This window comes from Ceratotherium simum, chromosome 2 (assembly GCF_057802395.1).
Source record: "Ceratotherium simum simum isolate JZ-2026a chromosome 2, ASM5780239v1, whole genome shotgun sequence".
In the NCBI taxonomy this organism is placed as follows: domain Eukaryota; kingdom Metazoa; phylum Chordata; class Mammalia; order Perissodactyla; family Rhinocerotidae; genus Ceratotherium; species Ceratotherium simum.
In genome coordinates, this window is record NC_141901.1 from 3,924,264 (window position 1) to 3,944,537 (window position 20,274).

The 20,274-nt window shown below is 46.6% G+C and overlaps 1 protein-coding gene and 3 non-coding genes across 4 annotated transcripts in view; 2 read left to right on the forward strand and 2 right to left on the reverse strand.

Annotated features, from left to right (window-relative positions):
• LOC147917725 (myelin protein zero-like protein 1) overlaps nucleotides 1-12,148 on the reverse strand; it is a 60,485-nt gene extending 48,337 nt beyond the window's left edge. Inside the window, exon 1 of the mRNA XM_087437474.1 lies at nucleotides 11,942-12,148. Coding sequence (XP_087293600.1) covers nucleotides 11,942-12,026 — 85 coding nt within the window. The 5' untranslated portion in view covers nucleotides 12,027-12,148. The remainder of the gene's footprint in view (nucleotides 1-11,941) is intronic.
• On the forward strand, nucleotides 5,059-5,162 carry LOC147917726 (small nucleolar RNA U13). The gene has a single exon (XR_015549298.1). It is a non-coding gene; the product is annotated as a small nucleolar RNA U13 (small nucleolar RNA).
• A 4,128-nt stretch (nucleotides 12,149-16,276) lies between the features above and the next one.
• Nucleotides 16,277-16,348, forward strand: TRNAP-AGG (transfer RNA proline (anticodon AGG)). Its single transcript has one exon. It is a non-coding gene; the product is annotated as a tRNA-Pro (tRNA).
• Nucleotides 16,349-16,993: 645 nt separating this feature from the next.
• Nucleotides 16,994-17,065, reverse strand: TRNAP-CGG (transfer RNA proline (anticodon CGG)). The gene has a single exon. It is a non-coding gene; the product is annotated as a tRNA-Pro (tRNA).
• Between the last annotated feature and the right edge of the window lie 3,209 nt (nucleotides 17,066-20,274).

Below are 20,274 nucleotides of genomic sequence, written 5' to 3' on the forward strand. Positions count from 1 at the left end.
AAGATTACACTTGAGATGGGAAGACTTAATTGGGGTTAGCCAGGTAAATAAATAGGGAGAAGGAGAATCAGAAGGAAGAGTGAAAATGCCATACACAAAATCAGGGAGACAAAACAGTATATCATGCAGAAATGTTGCAAACAATCAATGATGTGCAAAGAAGGGGATGACAGATGATGAGGGCAGAACTTACAAATCAAGCTAAGGATCTGAGCTTATCCTACAGATAGTGGGGAGGGAGGGAGGGTCTAGGCAGAAGAGTAGTACATTTAAGTTTGCCCGTGAGAGACCCCTCTGGCAACAGTTGGGAGGGTAGACCTCAAGGGAACATGACTAGCATTAGGGAGACCAGTTAGGAGGTTCTTGCGGTAATGTGGACTTAAAATGACTGGCACTTGTTCTAGCACAATGAGAAGGAAGGGGTGGAGTCAGAAACAGAAGGTAAATATTGGCAGGGCTCTGATTAAATCCACGGAGGTGGGGGGTGGGAAAGAAGGGTTCTAAGAGGATGCTCAAGTTTTTGTCTTGGGCGACTGAGTGAAAGGCAAATGGGACAGCAGGAAACAATGAGAACAAGGGCCAGTGGAGCAGAGGTGGAAGCACATTTTGGAAAGGAGAGATACACGGAGCTGAGTTTTGCAACATACAGAGTTTGAGATGCCTCTGGACATTCAAATAGATGTGGGCAGTGGGTAAGAGTCTGCAGTTCAGAAAAATGGAGATATATTTGGGAGTCGCCATTTATTCAACAAATATTTATTGAATGCCGATATTTGCTAGATATGGATTGTAGTAAAAAGAACAAAAATGGACAAGATCACCAAAGAGGAGCACATGGCGAGACTAACAGAGCGCTGAGAGCAGAACCTAAGGAAAACCACTGTTGAGGAACAGGCAGAGGAGGAATGCTTAGAGCAGGCAGGGAAGAGAGAGGAGAATCAGAAGCAATGTCACAAAGGCAAAGGAGATAAGATCAGAGTGGTCAACAATGTCAAAGAAAGCAAAGAAGTCCAGAAAGAAAAGGCCTGAAACAGGTCAGTTGATTTGGCAATATCAGCTGTCCTTTAGCAAAGTGTCAAATAGGTGAGAAGAGGCAGAAGTCAGAGAGCACTGACATGAGATATGAATCGGAAGGGCTAAAATACAGAGAGCAAAGAATAGATTTGTTTATGATCTGGGAAATCAACAATTTGAGATTTCCACTAATGGCATATCTTTTATAACTCATTACTGGTATAATGGTTAATTTTATGTGTCAACTGAGCTGGGCCACTGGCTGGACCAATAATCTTTTGTTTCTATGCAGGTGTTTTTTGGATGAGAGTAACATGGAAACTAGGGGACTCTCAGTAAAGCACATTACTCTCCATCATGTAGGTGGGCCTCATCCAATCAGTTGAAGGCGTTAACAGAACAAAGACTGACCTCCCCTGAGAAAGAATTCCACCAGCAGACTGCCTTTGCATTTGAACTACAACGCTTCCATGAATCTCCAGCCTGTCAACCTACCCTGCAGATTTTAGACTTACCAAGCCTCCACAACTGTGTGAGCCATTTCCTTAAAATAAATAAATATCTATCTATCTATCTATCTATCTATCTATCTATCTATCTATCTATACTCCTGGATCTGTTTCTCTGGAGAACCCTGACTAATAGAGATTTTGGTACCAAGAGTGGTTCTAGAAGAAAAGAATCTTATAAGGATGAGTTTTCTGAATTGGTCCTGGGGTTTCTGGAATTGGTTCTCTAATCTGATTAGATTTAAAGACACTAATGACTCTATTTCCAGTAGTAAAGAGAGCACTGACAGTCCATGGCATGATGTAGCAATAGAGATATGCAAAATATTACCAATGGATACTCCTAATCAAATATTTATAAAAAGCAAGGTTCTCGATGACCACATATATAATACCTTTGAACATTTTTGTCAAACTAACCAGTATAATGATATTGGCTAATTGCTCCTAATGTCACTAGACAAAGTGAGGAAAGAAAAGGATGAGCTGAGGGATTTGAATTCCAGCTCAATTGTCACATACATGACCAGAAAACTTCTATGTCTACCCTGAAAGAGACCTCTATTTCCTATAACTGGATTGTGGAAAACTAAACCTGGAATCTCATTTTGTGAGTGGCTGAATTACAAAAGAAATTGAATTCCCAACCTTGCAGGGTGCCTACTATTAAAGTGAGGGCATTGATTGGGAAGGAATAGGGCCCTTCAAATTGGAATGGGGAAGTGTGGGAAGACCCTGATGAATTTAGGGACATTGAACTCCTAAATACTGATGAGTCTTCTCTGTCAGCAGAAGCAACTGCTCTACTCTCATCTGAAGAGATTAACCCTGCTTTGCCTGAGGAAACTTTAATGCCCTCCCCTGAGACAGCTGCCTTGAAAGACACTGCTGATTCTCCTCAGGACCCCATCCCCACCACTCCTCTTTGCTTCTAGACTTATAACAAGACTCAAGTCAGAGAAGGTCCTAAAGTGTGACTCATGAGAAGGTGTGCTACACTCAAAAAGAACTACTATTTTTCTAGTTTTTACAAACAGAAATCCAGGAAATATGTGTGGGAATGGACACTAAGGGTGTAGGATGACGGTGGAAGGAACATAAAGCTGGATCAGGCTGAATTTATTGATATGGGCCCACTAAACAGAGATTCTGCATTTAATGTTGCAACTCAAGAAGTTAGAAAGAGCTCTAACAGTTTGGTTCCTTGGCTGAAACATGGACCACAAGTGGTCTCTAGTAAATAAACCTAAATACAGAATACAGAAACCTGCCTTGGTGTACTGTAAAGGGAAGGATTCAAAGGCTTAGGGAAACGGGAATGTTAGAGTGGATTTGTCATTTAGGACCTCCTCACCCACACTGGGAAGGTCCAGAGGACACACCTTCCACCACGACTGTGAGAAATAAATTCGTGAGAGGAGCCCCAGCATCCCTGAAGAGCTCTGTGTTTGCCCTCCTCTGTAGGTCAGACCTTACAGTGGAAACTGCTGCCACTGAACTGGGAAACCTCAATGCAGCGGGAGTAATTGGATCTTGGAGTGGCAGGGGCCAAGCAGCAGCACACCACTGCCGAAGGCAAGGTGGGCATGGTTACCATAACGGAGCAGCGGGGCGGGGCAGCGATCGGAACAGTCTGACGCGCAGAGAACAGTCTGACTCGCAGAGACCTATCATGTTGGCTAGCTGATCATGGTGTGACCCAGAAGTGAAAGAGACAGGCAGCCTACTAAATTCTTGCTTGATCTGTAGAAGCAGAAGAGTTTTCAGTCAAGTGAACAGAAGTCTAACCTGAATCATAAAAACAGCAAGTCACAGCCTCTCAATCAATTCCCAGACTTGAGCCAGTTTACAGACCTAGAACTCCTTGAATAAAGGGGAGGCTAGGTCCAAACTAGCATATATTAAGAAAGAAATTTGAATGAAGGAGTTTCAGTAGCAAGCCATTAGCTTTACGTACCAAAATATTTAAAGAACTAAACTGTATTTTGTAGTTCTTAGTATTTACAAGAGTAGAAGAAAATTTCAGAGATAAAATATTGTACAGACCTACAAGATCTAACCAAAAAACCTTGGGGCCAGATGTGTTTCAGAAGGTAGAATTTTTCAGATATTAAAAAATTACTACAGTGCTTATACTATATATATTATATACCAGCCTCAGCAGGGTCTAGGGCAGCAACCATAATCAAACACATTAGTATTTCTGTAGTGAAATATCTGATTAGCCATACCAAGTGGGATCACGACTAGAAATAGCCTCTCATTAGTTCAGGTCGAATTTTGAGGCCAAAAGAGTTTGTATCAAACTGAGGAAAAACTTGCGGTTTTCAGAGCTTTTGAGATTTTGGAATTGCTGATAAGAGACTGTGGACCTACAACTTAAAATGAGAATGAGAAAACTCCCCTCAGCATTTTCTGTTCTGAAATCCCTATACTAGAGCCTGGTTACAAATCAGCATCACCTCTGCCTACTACGAACACATTCTCTAAGTTCTCTAGTGCATAGAGTTCAGCAGGCCTCACTGGGGTCTTCTACAGTTGCAGTCACTGGAAAAAAAAAGGAATTCAATTCCTAACAGCTGGAAGTGATCAAGACTCCAAGTCCCCAGTAGTTGAGAGACAAGGGCTGGAACTCCTGCCTGTGGCGGGCAGCAAGGCATTAGGGCCACAGAACCTCTGCCAACGGGGCTGGGGGCCAGGGAAAGGCACGGGTGAGAAGCCTCTGGTTTGAACGCCCTCAGCCCGTTTTGACATCCTGTAGGCACGCCTGCCAGGAGTCTGACTGTGGAAGGATCTGCACAGCCTCCAGGGAAGAACTTGGGCCAAGAGAAGAGGGAAGGCTCAGCGGCTTGGTCCACATGTAGTGCCTCCTGATGAGGGCAAGGACCCGTCCTGAGCACAGTATGGTGTCAGACCCTGGGTTAAATGGATTCATCCTGTGTCCCAGCCAGAGGCAGCAGTAGAAGACTGAGAAGAACCTACAAGAAGCACACCATTAAAAGTCCCCGAGGAGGGCCTGCCCGGTGGCGCAAGCGGTTAAGAGTGCACCCTCCAGGGGCCGGCCCGGTGGTGCAAGCGGTTAAGTGTGTGCGCTCCCCTGGGGCGGCCCGGGGTTCGCCGGTTCGGATCCCGGGCGCTCACCTTCGCACTGCTTGGCAAGCCATGCTGTGGCGGCGTCCCATATAAAGTGGAGGAAGATGGGCACGGATGTTAGCCCAGGGCCGTCTTCCTCAGCAAAAAAAGAGGAGGATTGGCAGATGTTAGCACAGGGCTGATCTTCCTCACCAAAAAAAAAAAAAAAAAAAAAAGAGTGCACCCTCCGCTGCGGCGGCCCGGGGTTCGCAGGTGCGGATCCCGGGCACGCACCGACGCACTGCTTGTCAAGCCATGCTGTGGCGGCATCCCATGTAAAGTGGAGGAAGACAGGCATGGATGTTAGCCCAGGGCCAGTCTTCCTCAGCAAAAAAAGAGGAGGATTGGCAGATGTTAGCACAGGGCTGATCTCCTCACACACACACAAAAAGTCCCTGAGGAGATGCTTTTGTAGTTCATAAGCATGATGATTGGGTGTTCACGCGGTTGTGTAAGATGTGTCCCCCACAAACCTTGTTGCCACGTCGGCACATTACCCCTCTGACGTGAAAAAAAAAAGTCCCTGAGGAGCAGTCAGAGCACTGGGTGGCACAAACAGATTCTGCACTGTTAGTAAGTATGGCTTCAACACGGCAGCTTGGTCTCTCCATAGCGGAGTCAGCAGCATCAAGGCCTTGGGGTTCTTGGCACAAACATCACCACAAAGAGGAGGAAATTGGGGACACCCTGGGACAGTTAAATAACTGTCTGTAAAGATTTATGACATCCTGGAAGCCTCCCCAAAAATGGTTAGAGACTTTGAAGGAGAAATTCTGTAACACAGCAGAGTAGTTGCAAGTATATGCTTACAGTTTGAGTCCCAACTGTACTGTATATCACCTATGTGACCTTGGACAAGTTATACAACCATTCTGGTTCCCAGTTTCCTCATCTGTAACCTTAATAAAAATAATAATTATCACACAGAGTTGTAAAGAGTAGATGAGATAATGTATATAAATTGCTTAGCACATAGTAAGCACTCAATAAATGAGGGCAGAGCAAAAGAAATAACATGAACTTAGTTTTATGTCCAAATAACATTTTGGTCAACGACAGATCAGACATATGATGGTGGTCCCATAAGATTAGTACCATACAGGCTAGGTGTGTAGTAGGCTATACCATCTAGGTTTGTGTAAGCACACTCTATGATGTACGAAATCACCTAACTATGAGGCATGACTGGAGTTAAACCTAAGAACTGGGTACAATGTATCACAGTTGCTAGAAAACTATTTAAGCTACAGGCCCTGACAAAGATCAGAGGTATTACAAGGGATCACAATTTCTAAAGAGACTCTGAGTTTGGAAGAAAAAAATAAAAAGAATAAATTACTGAAGGAGAATTTATCAATGAAATCATCCTTCTGTTCTTGGATAAAAGCCTAATGGGACCAAGGGAAAATTATAAATGAATAAAAAATTTCAGCAGCCACATGCATTCAAAAAGATAATGAATAAATAGAAAGGCTTAAGGGCAAAGATACAGAGGTCCCAGGAGATAAATACAATTTCTCCATTCAGGCACTACGAACGGTCACAAAGCCAACTGACCTCTGCCTTCTTATAGCAGCCAGAAGTCCAAGGACGTTGGTCTGGACTCTAGGGCATTGCTATTGCCAACCAAAATAAGAGTGGAAAATAAGAGTGGAAAAGGAAGAAAGGAATATCACTAAAGATATACAGGGACCAATAGCCATATGATACTTGAGACCTCGGAGATGCTTCTAGTTCTCCTAATAATTAAATTCCATTTGATGGGGGCTAAAGACCAAACTAATCTATAATGAATTCTGTGCCAAAGCAAACCATTTATTCTCTCTTTTAAAATGACACCAGTGGTCTTAGACAGCAAGATTAAAATCTTTGCAAGGTGTGAGTACACGTGAGATGCGCGTTCTACACAGAGAATTCAAATTCTCAGATAAAGGAGGCAACTTAAATAAAAACACCTTTGGACTCCAGTTAGAAGATTCTAATCATCCAGGAGAAATGTGATTGTGGCTGAACTAAATCAACCTCAGTGGAGATAAAAGGAATGCGAGAAATATTTAGCAGGTAGACCAGCATTTACTAGATGGAGGAGAGGCAGCAGTATTTCTGAAAAACTGTATACATCAAGTTTTTCCCAATGAAATCACATTTTAAAAACTCAGTAGAAAAGATCAACCATTAATGAAATCCCACAATGTATCCTTTGTCAGTTTAAAAAATATCTATTTTGTGATGCAAATAAGTATTCTCTATTTTTGGGGGGCCGGCCCCGTGGCTTAGCGGTTAAGTGCGCGTGCTCCGCTACTGGCGGCCCGGGTTTGGAGAAGGCGTGCAACGACGCACGGCTTCTCCAGCCATGCTGAGGCCGCGTCCCACATACAGCAACTAGAAGGATGTGCAACTGACATACAACTATCTACTGGGGCTTTGCGGGGGGGGGGGGGGGGGGGGGGAGGAGGATTGGCAATAGATGTTAGCTCAGAGCCGGTCTTTCTCAGCAAAAAGAGGAGAATCAGCATGGATGTTAGCTCAGGGCTGATCTTCCTCACAAAAAAAAAAAAAAAGTATTCTCTATTTTTTTAATTACTGCAAATTTTCATAATACGTGAATCATACTTTCTTAGAGGTGGTGAGTGTCGGGAATTTAACGTGTCCTTTGGTATTCACTGTTTATTTGAGTTGTGCATTCTGTCTGACATGTCCCACCAGAATCCAGGCTCCCTGCTGCATCCACAGGACCTGACACAGTGCCTGGCACCCAGGAGGCGTTCACTTAGTTGAATATTGAATAAAGACTTTGTGAAAACACAAATTTTCATTTTATGTACTTTTCCCATATATGTCTCTTTCACTTAATATTTGTCTGTATTTCTTCTTTATGCAGCATCTGAACCTAGTGAATATGCTGGAGTTATGGTAAAAACAAGTGGTAGAATATTAAAAAAAAAAAAGACTAAGTTTTTGTTTTATTATCCCAACTGGTAAGTAAGTAAAAGGCTGAGGGAGTCAGTAATGAGATTTGGGGCCTTTCAACTACTGAGTTAGTGTCTCAAGTCTAAATTTGGGCAACAAGCATCAGAAAATAGAAAAGTCCTATTGATAAAACACTTCGATGCTACAACAAACATGATAAAATAATTTAAATATATAATAACCAGTAATTCTAAAAAAACCTATAGTATTTAAAAGTCAAAGAACGTTAATACATTCCATCTGAAGAAATGTGAAATGGTACTTACAGAGTGAAAATAATCAGATAATGCATAAAATCACACTTGGAAAAAACATTCCTTCTTTCAACAAATATTTATTGGGTACCGACTATGCACCAGGCTAAATCCTAACTACACGTTGCAAACTAACAAACTGTTATGAAGACATGCCTCATTGCCATTTAACAAATATTTATTAGTATCTATCCTATCCACCATGCTAAGTACTAGATACTTCTATAAACAAGATAGACACTATCTCTGTCCTAGATTCTAGTGAAGGAAAAAAGAGAAGAAAAACCAAATAGTTAGAAATTACAATACGGAAATAAACGAAGGGCCAGGAAATGATAACAGGACACTCCTCTGGATAGGGTGGTTGGCGAAGACCTCTCTGAAGAAGTGGCATTTATGCCAAAGCCTCACTGACCTCATTGATGAAGAGGAGCCAGCCTGGGCAGTTCTGGGGAAAAAGCATATCAGGCAGCAGGAACAGCAAGTGCAAAGGCCCTGAGGTGGGAATGTGTGTCAAAGAGCAGAAAGATGGCAGTGTGGCTTGAATACAGTCAGTGAGCGGAGTCAGGTGAAGTCAGAGAGGCAGGCAGAAACTAGATCACAGACAGCACTGTAGGCCATGGGGAGAAGTTGGGATTTCATTCTGAGTGCAATGGGAAGCCATTAAGAATATTTAACAATATAAGGGCGCGCGCTCCGCTGCTGGCGGCCCGGGTTCGGATCCAGGGCGCGGAGGGACGCACCGCTTCTCCAGCCATGCTGAGGCCACGTCCCACATACAGCAACTAGAGGGATGTGCAGCTATGACATACAACTATCTACTGGGGCTTTGGGGGAAAAAAATAAATAAATAAAATTAAAAAAAAAAAAGAATATTTAACAATAAAGTGTCAAGATCTGATTTGCATTTCTATAAAAATCATTCTTGTAGTTGTGTGGAGAATGGATTAAAAAGAGGCAAGATGGGAAAATGCGGAGACCAGCTGGGAGGCTATCCCAGTAAAATAGGCAAGAAATGATAGTAATTTTGACTAAATGCTAGGAGTGGACCACTGATAGAAGAAAAGTAGGTGAATTCCAGAGGCATTTTGGAGACAGAAGAACTGACTGGATGGGGTGCAGGGATGAAAGATAGGGAGGAATCAAGGGTAGATACTAGGTTTCTGGGTTGAGCAATTAGATGGATGGTAGTGCCACTTACTGAAACAGGTGGTGCAAATTACTGAGATGTATTCTTCCTATACTGTGTGCTCATTCTAAGGGTTACCAAAGACATTCCAATTGCCAAATCAGTGAATCTTTATTGTATTCAACCTCTCTGCAGCTGACACTGTTAACCACTTCCTCTTCCTGAAAACTTCCTTCTCTCTTGGTTTCTAAGACACCACACTACTCCGGTTCTTCTCTGACTCATCCAGCCTCCTTCTCAGGTTCCATATACCCTGGGCACTGTCCTCGGCCCTCTGCTATTTCCTTCAATACACTCTCCCTCCGTGACCTCATCCAAACAATCCGAAGCTTTAACTACCACCCACAAAAAGCCTCCCAAATTTGTCTTCCCAACCAGAACTTTCTCCTCATCTCCAGAACCTTCTAATCAACTGTCTTCTGCACATTTCGATTGGGATGTCTCAGCAGCATCTTAAACTTAACATATCCAAAAGTAACTTCATCATCTTCTTCCTCCAACACTCTTATTCTTTCATCCCATATTCCTCCTCTGCGAAAAGCCCCATTTTCCAAAAATATGCCCAGCTTCCCAAGCTCAAAACCTTAGGATCATCTTATACTCCTCTTTCAAGCCCACATCAAATCAATTTCCAAGCCCTATCAAATTTACTTTCTAACTAGCTCACCAATATGTCCTTTCTCCAGATCCCACTGCTTTAATGCAGGTCTTCATCACCCTCCTCTGGATTATGACACTAGATCTCCCGTTTCTTCACCACTCACTCTAACCCACCCTTCACATCTCAATAGACGGAGAAATCCTTCTGGGGCTTCCCAAAGCCCTTAGGATAAAATCCAGTCTTTTGAATGGCAAAGAAGCTCCTTTGTGAGTTAGTGCCTCTGGCTGGCTCTCCTGTCTCAACTCCCACTATTTCTCTTATACACTCCAACCTCCACCACACTGACCTACCAATAGGTTCATTCACGACACGTGGATATATGGTTTCTTCCCCCAATGCCTACTCAGCTTAAGCATCCCTTTCTCCAGAAGCCTGACCTTCGAGGTCTGAGATGATGACCCTTAGAGCTCTCACAGCACACCATTATCAAAAGACTTCTCATATGACTTATCACACTGTTTCTCCCACTGAACTGTAAATTACATGAGGGCAGGGACTATCCTGCCTAGAATACTTTCGGTGCTTAATACTTAAAAGGTGTTTAATAAATGTTTGCTGAATAACTGTGTCTGGATCAAACACAAGAAGGTTTTCTCTAAAACATGAACTGCTATGTACAGTATCCATGACCAGGAAAAGGCGACTTGGCAAGAAGAAACACTAGATAGTTTTCTAACATTAACACCAGGTGCTGACTGTCACATCAACATCCATCTTTCATTACTGAAGAGTTAGGTATGTCCAAGGTGTACCTAGGTTTATTCTGATGATCTTTTCATATTGGTATCCACTAATACTTAGTTTTTCAGTTCTGCTACTTTTAATACCCTGAGTTTAATTATGATCACCCTGACTGTTCTGTCCTCAATAGCAATGTTGGCCCTCTCATGCATAATCATTCTGCCTGAAGCACACAAGCTTTCTGATAAACCTTAGAGTTTTAGCTATTTCCTACTTGTTCACTTTAACACAAATATTACCACCATCAACAACAAAAACTCCACACATTTAATCTTTTTTTTCAGAAGAGACATTTACACAGAATGGATTATGTCTTATATATACAAAGTATATCTTCATCTGTCAACCTCCAGTGGGTGGAGGGGTTTTTACATCGATACTTTATAGCCCCTGGAATCAGTGGTTAAATGATATTTTCCCTGGTTCCAAAGATTACATTAAGGGCTTTTCCATGAAAGAAATTACTGAGTAAACTCGTGTTCAGATACTGTGATGCAACGGACATTTTGCGAAACAAAAGAAATGAAAAAGTCGACGTGGTTTCTTAGGAGTTGGCCCTGTTTATAACCATTACTTAACCACATTCTGAGACAGCAACAACTACTCTGCCTCCAAAAACAAAAAAAAAGTCCTATGGCAGACACCACTTCAGATGTCCCTAAAAGAACTCATCCAATCCAATAAATCGAGTCCGAGGTTTACCTTAAGTTTGACCCACGAAACTTGGCAAGAAAAAAAAAATGCGCCTAAAAAACAAACAAACAAACAAAGAAAAGAAAAATGTGCTTTTTAATGTCCTATGTCTTGTCAAACTATGGTGACTATGTCGGGAATTATTACGGATGTGATCAAATTCTTTTAAGCCTGGTCATTCCAGTGGTATTCCCCGATCTTTGCATCCTAACCTAGAAGTAATGTAAATTTCTTGTTGGCGCTCTGCAGACCACCGAGTTGAGACAAGACGCCAGTACTCTTCTATCACGGACGCTTAAAAAGTGCGTTGGAGAGCATTCAAAATGGCACTTACAAGGTAAAACAAAACATTCGCTTAAAACAGGGAAACATAGCAACAAAGGCCCTACAAATGAAAAATCTGCACCCTTCCGCCAACTCCCAAAGGTGGAAAACGCCAGAACTGGTTCCTGAGCCAGAATCCCAGGCGGGCCCGGGCGACCAGTCACCACGCGGAGCAGGCAGGAGACCCGGCGAGGGCGCAGTACGGCCGCCTGCTGGGCCCGCTCCCCCGAGATCCCCCCGGGAAGGGGCAGGTAGGGACTCCCCCCTCCTCCACACGCAGGATCCGGGAAGAAGAAAGGCTCCGCGCGCCCCGCCGGCTCGGCTCCCGGGCCCCGGAGGGCGCAGCCCGCGCCCCCGCCCCACGGCGGCGCCCCGCGCCGGCCGCGAGGGGCGCGTGCCGACCCCCGAGCCCCGCCGCCCGCGCCCCGGCCCGGCCCGGCGCGGCCTCACTCACACAGCCCGAGCGCCGCCGCCAGCACCGACCACAGCCAGCACGTGCGGTCTGGGGCAGCAATCACGGCCCCGGCGGGCGCTGCCATCGTCCTCCCGCTGCGGCCGCCGCGCCGCTGGGCCCCGGTGCCCTCTGCGGTCGGCTTGGTTCGGGGCAGGGGCTCCGGACTCGCCGCCGCCCGCGCCGGTGGCTCCCCCACGCCGCGCTCCCCGCTCCGGGCCCCGCCGCCGCCAGCCGGACCTCTGCCCGGCCTGGGCCCCGCGCCGCCCGGCCGTCCGCTCATTGGCCTGCCCCGCGCGCCTGGGGAGGACGCGATTGGAAGGCACCGACTGTCCATCATCCCTCCTCGGGCGGGGCCCGCCTTCTGGGTCCCACCCAGCCTCCCTATCCCGGCGCTGGGCACCGGCCGGGTCGTCCAAGGCTGCCGCCGCCGAGGCCTCTGCCTGCGTGGCTGTCCCCTGTGTGTCCCGGCCGGCCCGACCGCCTGCCAGTGTCTCCTCTGCCTCTCCTAGGGTCCAGCCCCACCCATTTTTTCATTGTCTCTCCTCGCCGCGGCTCTTTGCCGGCTCTGCCCTCGCCTCTGCTTCAGCTCTTCTGCGTTTCTCTCAGCCTCACCTGAAGAAAAAGCAGTAATTCATTTACCGAAAAAAGAAAGAATGAAGGGTACGTTTGCGAGAGTCTGATTCAGTCGTCCAGATAGAACATCTACCCCTCGCCCTATCCGCAAGGCCTGTCCTTTGCCTGGACTGGAGAGTTCATGTGTTGCAGTTCCAGAAATTTACTTGCTTAAAAAGAAGTCTCCATCTTGCCTGAATCTCCTCCTAGGAGCCCTGCTTTTGGCTTAAGAAGGGTTGGGAACTGGGGACTCTTTCCTGCTACCTGGAAAACAGACGAATGGGCTTTTTGTTTGTTTTGCTTTTGCAAACTAAATGTCCCTCGATTTGTCAATAAAAATTGGGGTAGGGGAAGTTCCTCACCCTGACTCGAGTGGCTGAGCCTGCTCAACCTGGTTACCTTGGCCCAGAACAGTGTCTGCCTCTTACTGGTTTCCCAAGAAATACTGGAAAGTGTTTGGTAGGGTCCTTATGAGAATAGCCTACAAAAGGATGGGCGGAGGGACAGGAGTACGAGAAAGATGAGAGAGAAGGAAGAGAAGGAAAAATCCAGGTGGGAGGCCCCTAGAGTGAGGGAAGGAACACGTTTCAGGCAATTAGCACGAGACTGGGGGAAGAGGATGGTGAGAGAAGGGAAATGCAACCCCTCACTTCAGGGTGTTGTCTAAAGTCAATCTTATTAACGTCCTTCCTGAAGGCTTTGCTGTTTACCCTACTAGCCTTGTTACAGCAGACTCCTAATAATTACTTTAGCATCAGAGAGAGAAAACTGAAAAAGCATGACAGACCATTTTGCCCTATTTCTCTCAGCAGATCCTTATGAAGTGTGTCTGGAATGTAGTAGGTTGGAAAGGATACAAATGCCTTAAATGAGTAACTGCTCTGTGCTGTAGATGTAGAACCCCCAGACTTTACTCTTCAGGAGCACGTAGTCTACCAGTGTAGACAAACAAGTGCTGAACTAAAGTTTTAAAATGCTTGAAGAGACGAGCAAATAAAGGAGAAACCCGAGGCCAACAGGGACCGTGGTCCTCAACAACACATGCGTTGTTCCTCGCTTCTCCGCCGCCCGTGACGGACCTCAACACACATGCCTCCTCCTCTGAGAACCGCTGGCCCCAGAGGTGTCTGGGAAAGATGCAAGGAGGAGGTAGGTAGCTTTCGAGGTGGACCACAAAGGATGAATAGAGAGGTTCACCAGAAAGAAACAGCAAGAGCAAACTCAGAAACAGGAAAGCAGTACCAGATGCAAGAAACAGCGGGAAATCCTGTATGGTTTGGAACGTCGGGGGAGTGAGGGGAAGAGGGGAAAGAGAGAATGCTAGAAAGGTAGGCCGTGTTCCTATTTTGCAGAGCCTTGTTGTCTTTATTCTGCAGGCATGAGGAGTGATGAGAGGGGAGTGACATGTTCAGGTCTGTGTTTTAAAAGGGTGACCACTGCAACAGACAAGCAAGCTACATCAGTTTCATTAACATTTCTGTAGAAAGAATGTCTTAATCCAGGAGAGGAAAAGATTTTTGAAAAATCTGAAAATTACATTTCTAGTGTTTCTGGTGTCCCTGGGCTCAGAGGCACCAAATTCAGCGAACAAGAGTAATGGCGGGGGCGGGGGAGGGGGGGCAGCCCCGTGGCTTGGCAGTTGGGTGCCCGCGCTCCACCACTGGCGGCGGGTGTTCGGATCCCGGGCGCGCACCTACGCGCCGCTTGTCTGGCCCTGCTGAGGCCGCGTCCCACATACAGCAACTAGAAGGCTGTGCAACTATGACACACAACTATCTACTCGGGCTTTGGGGGGAAAAAAAGGGGAGGGGGATTGGCAATGGATGTTGGCTCAGGGCCGGTCTTCCTCAGCAGAAAGAGAAGGATTGGCATGGATGTTAGCTCAGGGCTGATCTTCCTCACAAAAAAGAAAAGAAAAGAAAGAGTAATGGGGTCCTTAGAGAGGAGGTGCTAATTGTGGTAGGGGAAGGATATGTCACCAGGCTTCTTCATTCACTGTGACCGATAAAATGTTCCTCCAGATCCTCTGTCTCCCTGTGCCCTGCAACCATCTATGTACTACTTCTGCTTCACAGAGACGGGCAAGGGAAGGATGTGCCCTGGAGAGGGGTGTCGGCATTCCTCTGACCAGGATAGAAAGATTTCTCACTGGGAGTTAGGCAGTTGATATCCTGAGTTTTGTTACTGTCAGTCTTCCTGCATCATTGTCGTGAGGGGCAAATGAGATACTCTAGTGGAGCCTGCAAAGTAAAAGACAAACTCTTTTTCAATCACTAGAGAGAAGTAGGAGTAAGGGGGAAAAAAACCCCAAAGTGATAATAACTATAGTAAATTCAGGTGGCAAAGGAGAGCATAGAGACCTTAATAACAGTAGAGACTGAGGTTTTCGGAAATCTGAAATGGTTACATTATTTTACCTAACAAGTTATAGTTTGTAGTGTCCTCATTCTCAGGAGAAATATAAACTTTTTAAGTGTCCAGGGCACTTTTTGTTCTAACTAAGTTTTGATGGATAAACTATTCTGGCATCTAGAACTAATTAACATTTTGAAGCGTGTTCTTATGCTTATCCTCCTTGCCTTAAGCACTAAGAAGAACTGAAGATTCAAGTTAGGACAGTTTCAAATAAAACAAAGAGGGTGGAGACTGAATGCTAGAGTTCCAAAACTATAATTTACTGGTGTCAAACCATAGGAAGAAAGTTGACAATTCAGTGTCCGGCACATAATGCTTCTAAATGTTTGTTGAATGAATGAGCAATCAAACAAATGAATAAACTGATGAATGAATGGTTTATAAATAGGTCTATCTAGGATAGTGACCCTGTCTATTTGTTGTTTCTTATCTCCTTAATTATTTGCTAGAGTGATAATTCGCAATTACTGATTGTCCAAGTACCAAAATTTGTATTGTTAAGGAATTTGGGACAAATTGCAGTCCTTCAGCGGTTATTCATCGAGTGCCAGCTTTGCTAGTGTAAGCCTCAATACTAAATGTTTACGAATTTAAAATATAGTAAAGAAGCCATGCCTTCTTTATCTAATTAAAGATATTTGGACAATTGGGCACCAAGTATACAACTGGTTAGCCAATTCTACAGCAAAATTCAATGTTGGTGTTGGTGTCTTGTCCTCAAATAAATTATGATTAGAGGAGACAAGACTGCAACCCAATTATGTATCACATTCAACTGGTTTTAATATGTTAAAGAATCTTTTTCTGGGAAGGTTAGAGTTTGGGATTTATCCAAAAGGAAAGAGGTTTTCCAACCGAAGAAAACACTTTGAGTAAAAACAGAGATGGGAATTCACAAGGCGGGAAAAGCAATGCTTTGAACACTAGCATAAAAGGTATAGGCAAGAAAACGACAATTTTACTGTTGTTGGAAGCGCAACATCCAGAACTCGTACGGGAGAGTTTGGAATCCGTCTGCCACTGGGACAGTGCCACCACACACTCATTGCAATTTATTAGCTATGAATATACATAGAATTATGGTTTTCGAAATAAGAGGTAAATATTACACTGGCAATTACACCGTTGTCTTCATCTGTGTTACTGATTTTCAAAGATAAAAAGAGAAAAGAAAGAAAATCGAACACTTGAACGGTAGAACATAAAAACAGCTCAAGGATATAGACACAATGCTTGAATAACCACTCGGGGGCGCGGGTGGTTTAGCTGCACTTTCCTTTAGTATAGTAGGCGATAGCTTATTACGTCGGCTCGTTGGTCTAGGGGTATGATTCTCGCTTAGGGTGCGAGAGGTCCCGGGTTCAAATCCCGGACGAGCCCTGTTTTCCTTACTAAATGAGTTAATTTTAGATCATTGAATATAATAAATACATGTTGGTGCGAAACTCAAAATTAAGAGTTTTTGAACTTAGAACACACTTTACATTCAAATAGCGTTAAAAGACGTAAGGTGAGAACGTAGATATTTTCTAACATTGTAATGCTCTGAAAACGCCGTCCCCACCGCTGCCGGTTCCACAGGCGAGCGCGTGTGTCAGGGACGCGGAGTTCGTCCTCTGTGGCCTCCAGGCGTGGTTTAAACGTGCCCACGCCCGCGCACGTTCACCGGCAGAGCGGGGCTGGGGATCAGCCGGAGGGGGCGGCGCGCCCCTTCACCCGAGGACCCGCGAATCCATGCACACGTTTGGAGGCGCTAGAGGGGCGTCCAGGGCTCGCACGAGGCGTCTCTCTTTTCCAAGCACGTGTGTCTTAAAGGGTAAAGCAATTTTCATGCCTTGCTCTCCGACGTACAGTAACCATATGTTGTACGAATCGATCTCATTCGGTCCCTTGCTTCGCAAATAAGAGGATCAACATTCGAGCTCACGCGACCAGAGTAATAGTTTCATGTAAGCTTCTAAAGGGGCGGTGTGAGAAAAAAATCACTTTTTTTCATTTAAGGTGTAGAGAAGTAAAGAAAAGCCTGGGCTCGTCCGGGATTTGAACCCGGGACCTCTCGCACCCGAAGCGAGAATCATACCCCTAGACCAACGAGCCGCTCTCGGCAGCTGCGCTCCCGGCGCCTCCCTTCAGCTTCACCTCGTCCCGCGCGGCATTCCTGGCCAACCCTGGCCAGCGACCCTTCTCTTACTGCCGGGGCCTCTCCCTGTCCCGGTCTCGGGTCTAGAGCCCTGCTCGCCACGCGGAGGGGACGCGGGAGCGGACGCGCCATTTGCGCAGCGGGGCCGCTGTATCACCCAGCGCTCGGGCTCCGCGCCTCGGCCTGCGGCGCGGCACACGCTCCAGGAGGCCGCGGTCCCCGAGCCGGAATCGCCCCCGGCACTCGCGGCCCGGCGCCGGGAGCCCGGGCTAGGGAGGCGCGGGGCAGGGCCCCTCGGACGCGGCGCGCACCCGTCTGGGGCGCCAGTGTTCGCCCCTGGCGGGGAGCTCCGCCACCCTGCGCTCAGACCACCGACAGTGCGCTCCGGCGGGTGCCCGCGCCCAGCCCCAGCCCCGCGCCCGCCGCCCGGCCACGCTCGCGGGTGCACGGTCGGTGACCGACGGCGGGAAGACCGGGCGGGAGAAGGGCAGGGATGCACTTTATCCCTGCTGGGAGGGAGTGATGGGGCGAAGGAATCCCCAAAGAGAGTGTTAACAGCCAACTTTTTTCGAACGTTGGTTGTGGGATCATGCACTCTTTTAAGGGCTTTGCACGCATTGAACTCACTGGATATCCATAACGATCTACCCTTTAGGTACTACTGTTATCCCAATTTTGCAATGAGGAAGTTCAGGCCCGGAGATGTTAAGTAGCTTACTTAAGGCCACACCTCGAGGAAGTGGTGGCGCCGGTATTGGAACTACTGAGATCCTGACAGGTGGGGTGAATGGGGAGAAGGCATGAAAGAGGTTAGGGAGGGAGGGAGCAGAGTCGGGTGTCTCGGTAGCTTGGAGGAGGGGAGAGGGCAGCGGCAGTGGGGTGGACCTTCGCTCTGGCATCCCGCCTCCCCGCCTCGCGTCCCCGCCGCACAGAGCCGAGCCACCCTCAGGCCCTCCGCTGGGTGGAGCGGGAGTGCCGGGTCTCGGCGTGCACGGTTTCCGGGCCCGGGTCTCCGGCTAGCCTTGCTTGCTTTCGGCGTGCGCGCCTCCTTCTTCCTCACCCTCCACCTCCTTGCGGTTTGTGGTCGGGTTGCAGAGGCTCCTCATTTCCGAAGCCCTCCTCCGTTCTTCAGCTACCTTTAATTCCTGGTAAATGGAATCCGTTGCTCTGTGGCCTGGTCAGACAGCGCTCCGAGGGCCCAGGTGTGTTTTGCCCTCTCGCCTTTTGAGAGCTTCCCACTTGCACCCACTTCTCTGCTCGTCATCTCCTCCTCCCTCCCTTCCTCCTAAGGCCGTGGGCACGTGGGTGCCACTTAACGCTAGAAGGTCAGGACCAGAGCTCGTGCCCTTGGGAGTGTGACAGGGAAATACAAGTGAAAACACCTCAAAACAAAGAGCAAAAGCTGAAAAACCGTTTTATAACGGGTTCTGGCCACATGGAGCTCCCGGAGCCCTGCTGCTCCCCGGGGACTTGCCTCAGGTGGGCAGCTCCAAGTCCTGTGTTTGCTTTGATCGCAGGTAAAGATTTTACTGAAACCCCTCCTTCTTGTCTGAGACCGCTTTTTTTCCTCCTACTGAGCTAAGGTTTGAGAGCTGGATGTTGCTTTTAACTCACTCTTCTGTAGTTTGAGGATGGCTTCAGGAGTGAGGGTGGGGAGAAGGAGCTCTCACCTGGGTGAGTCCTGGACAATCTAGGTTCTTCTCCGCTTTGAGACTGTGCCTTCGGTAGGGCGCACTCTGCCCTGCCCGACTGTCTCCCACTCCTGGGATTCCCTCCACCCACCAGGGTGCCATGAAAGATGGCAAGGCTGGACACCTTTCCTACCTTTGCCCGTGCCCATCCTCAAGGTTTGTGTTGTTAGTTGTTTTTTAATTTCCCCCACCTGCTTTCCTATCCCTTTAAGCTGTTTGTGATCTCATACTATACCATCAAGATAATATAGAGTAATTCTCTTAATTATTCTTCTATCGTATGATAAATAAGTGGTGTCTAACAATTCGTTGATTTGTTTGATTGACTCATTCGTGTGTCTACTTACTCCATGTTCTACATGATTTCCTTAGGCCGTACTCCCAGAGCTGGCATGGTCAAAAGGGATGACCACTTTTATGGCTCTCCTGCAATCCATGCCAATGAGCTTGGCTTGGCTGGTTAGCAAGTAAGATGGAAACTGATGTGGAAGAAGCAGACCGGTGGCTCTCAGAGACCTTTGAAACTCGTGATTCAATCTTTTAATTTCATTTAAGGGATTTGGTGGCATCAAAGCTTTTGAGAATGGTGGTAATCTTAAAAGTATTGTTAAGTTTATTTAGTTAGTTAGTTAGTGTGTTTGTGTGTGTGTGAGGAAGATCAGCCCTGAGCTAACATCCATGCTAATCCTCCTCTTTTTGTTGAGGAAGACTGGCCCTGAGCTAACATCTGTGCCCATCTTCCTCCACTTTATGTGGGATGCCGCCACAGCATGGCCTGACACGCGGTGTGTCGGTGCGTGCTGAGGATCCGAACCCGGGTCACCAGGAGTGGAGCATGCGCACTTAACCACTACGCCACAGGGCTGGCCCCTAAAAGTGTTATTAAACATAACAATTTTGACTTAGGGTCAGATGCATGAGGGCGAAGGTGAAATTAGAAAGAGAAGGTCCGTTAGGAGATGATTAGAATAACTCTGGGATGATGTCACAGTTGATGCCTTGAAACTATGAATGGCTTTTTAAATCACTTATAGTGGGGGATTAGTGACTTTTTATAACTAATATTTGCTTGCCATTGAATTCTGACCCAATTTAGACTTAAGTGGTGCAGACTTGGCTCTGACTTGGAATGGTCAGTCCTTGGAAGTGAGAGTACAATTTAATCATGTAGGTCCAACATTCAAAGGAGTTACCTTCCAGCTAACTTGGCATGCAGGACTGTGTGCTGAGCCTCATTTGCTGCCTGTGGGGTTAGGCACACATGGGCCATGGCAGTTGTCAGAGCTGGTAGATTTGCTTCACCCGCTGCAAACCATGTCCTGACGCAAACAGAAACTTGGATCTCATCGAACATTCGTGACTTCTTCCAGTCTCCGGTCCAGTATCCTACAATGGCTTCAGCTACATTTTACTGAAAACATTTCTATGTGGTTTCCCTGAATGATCCTTCTTTTGAGGTTTATCCCATGCCTCCC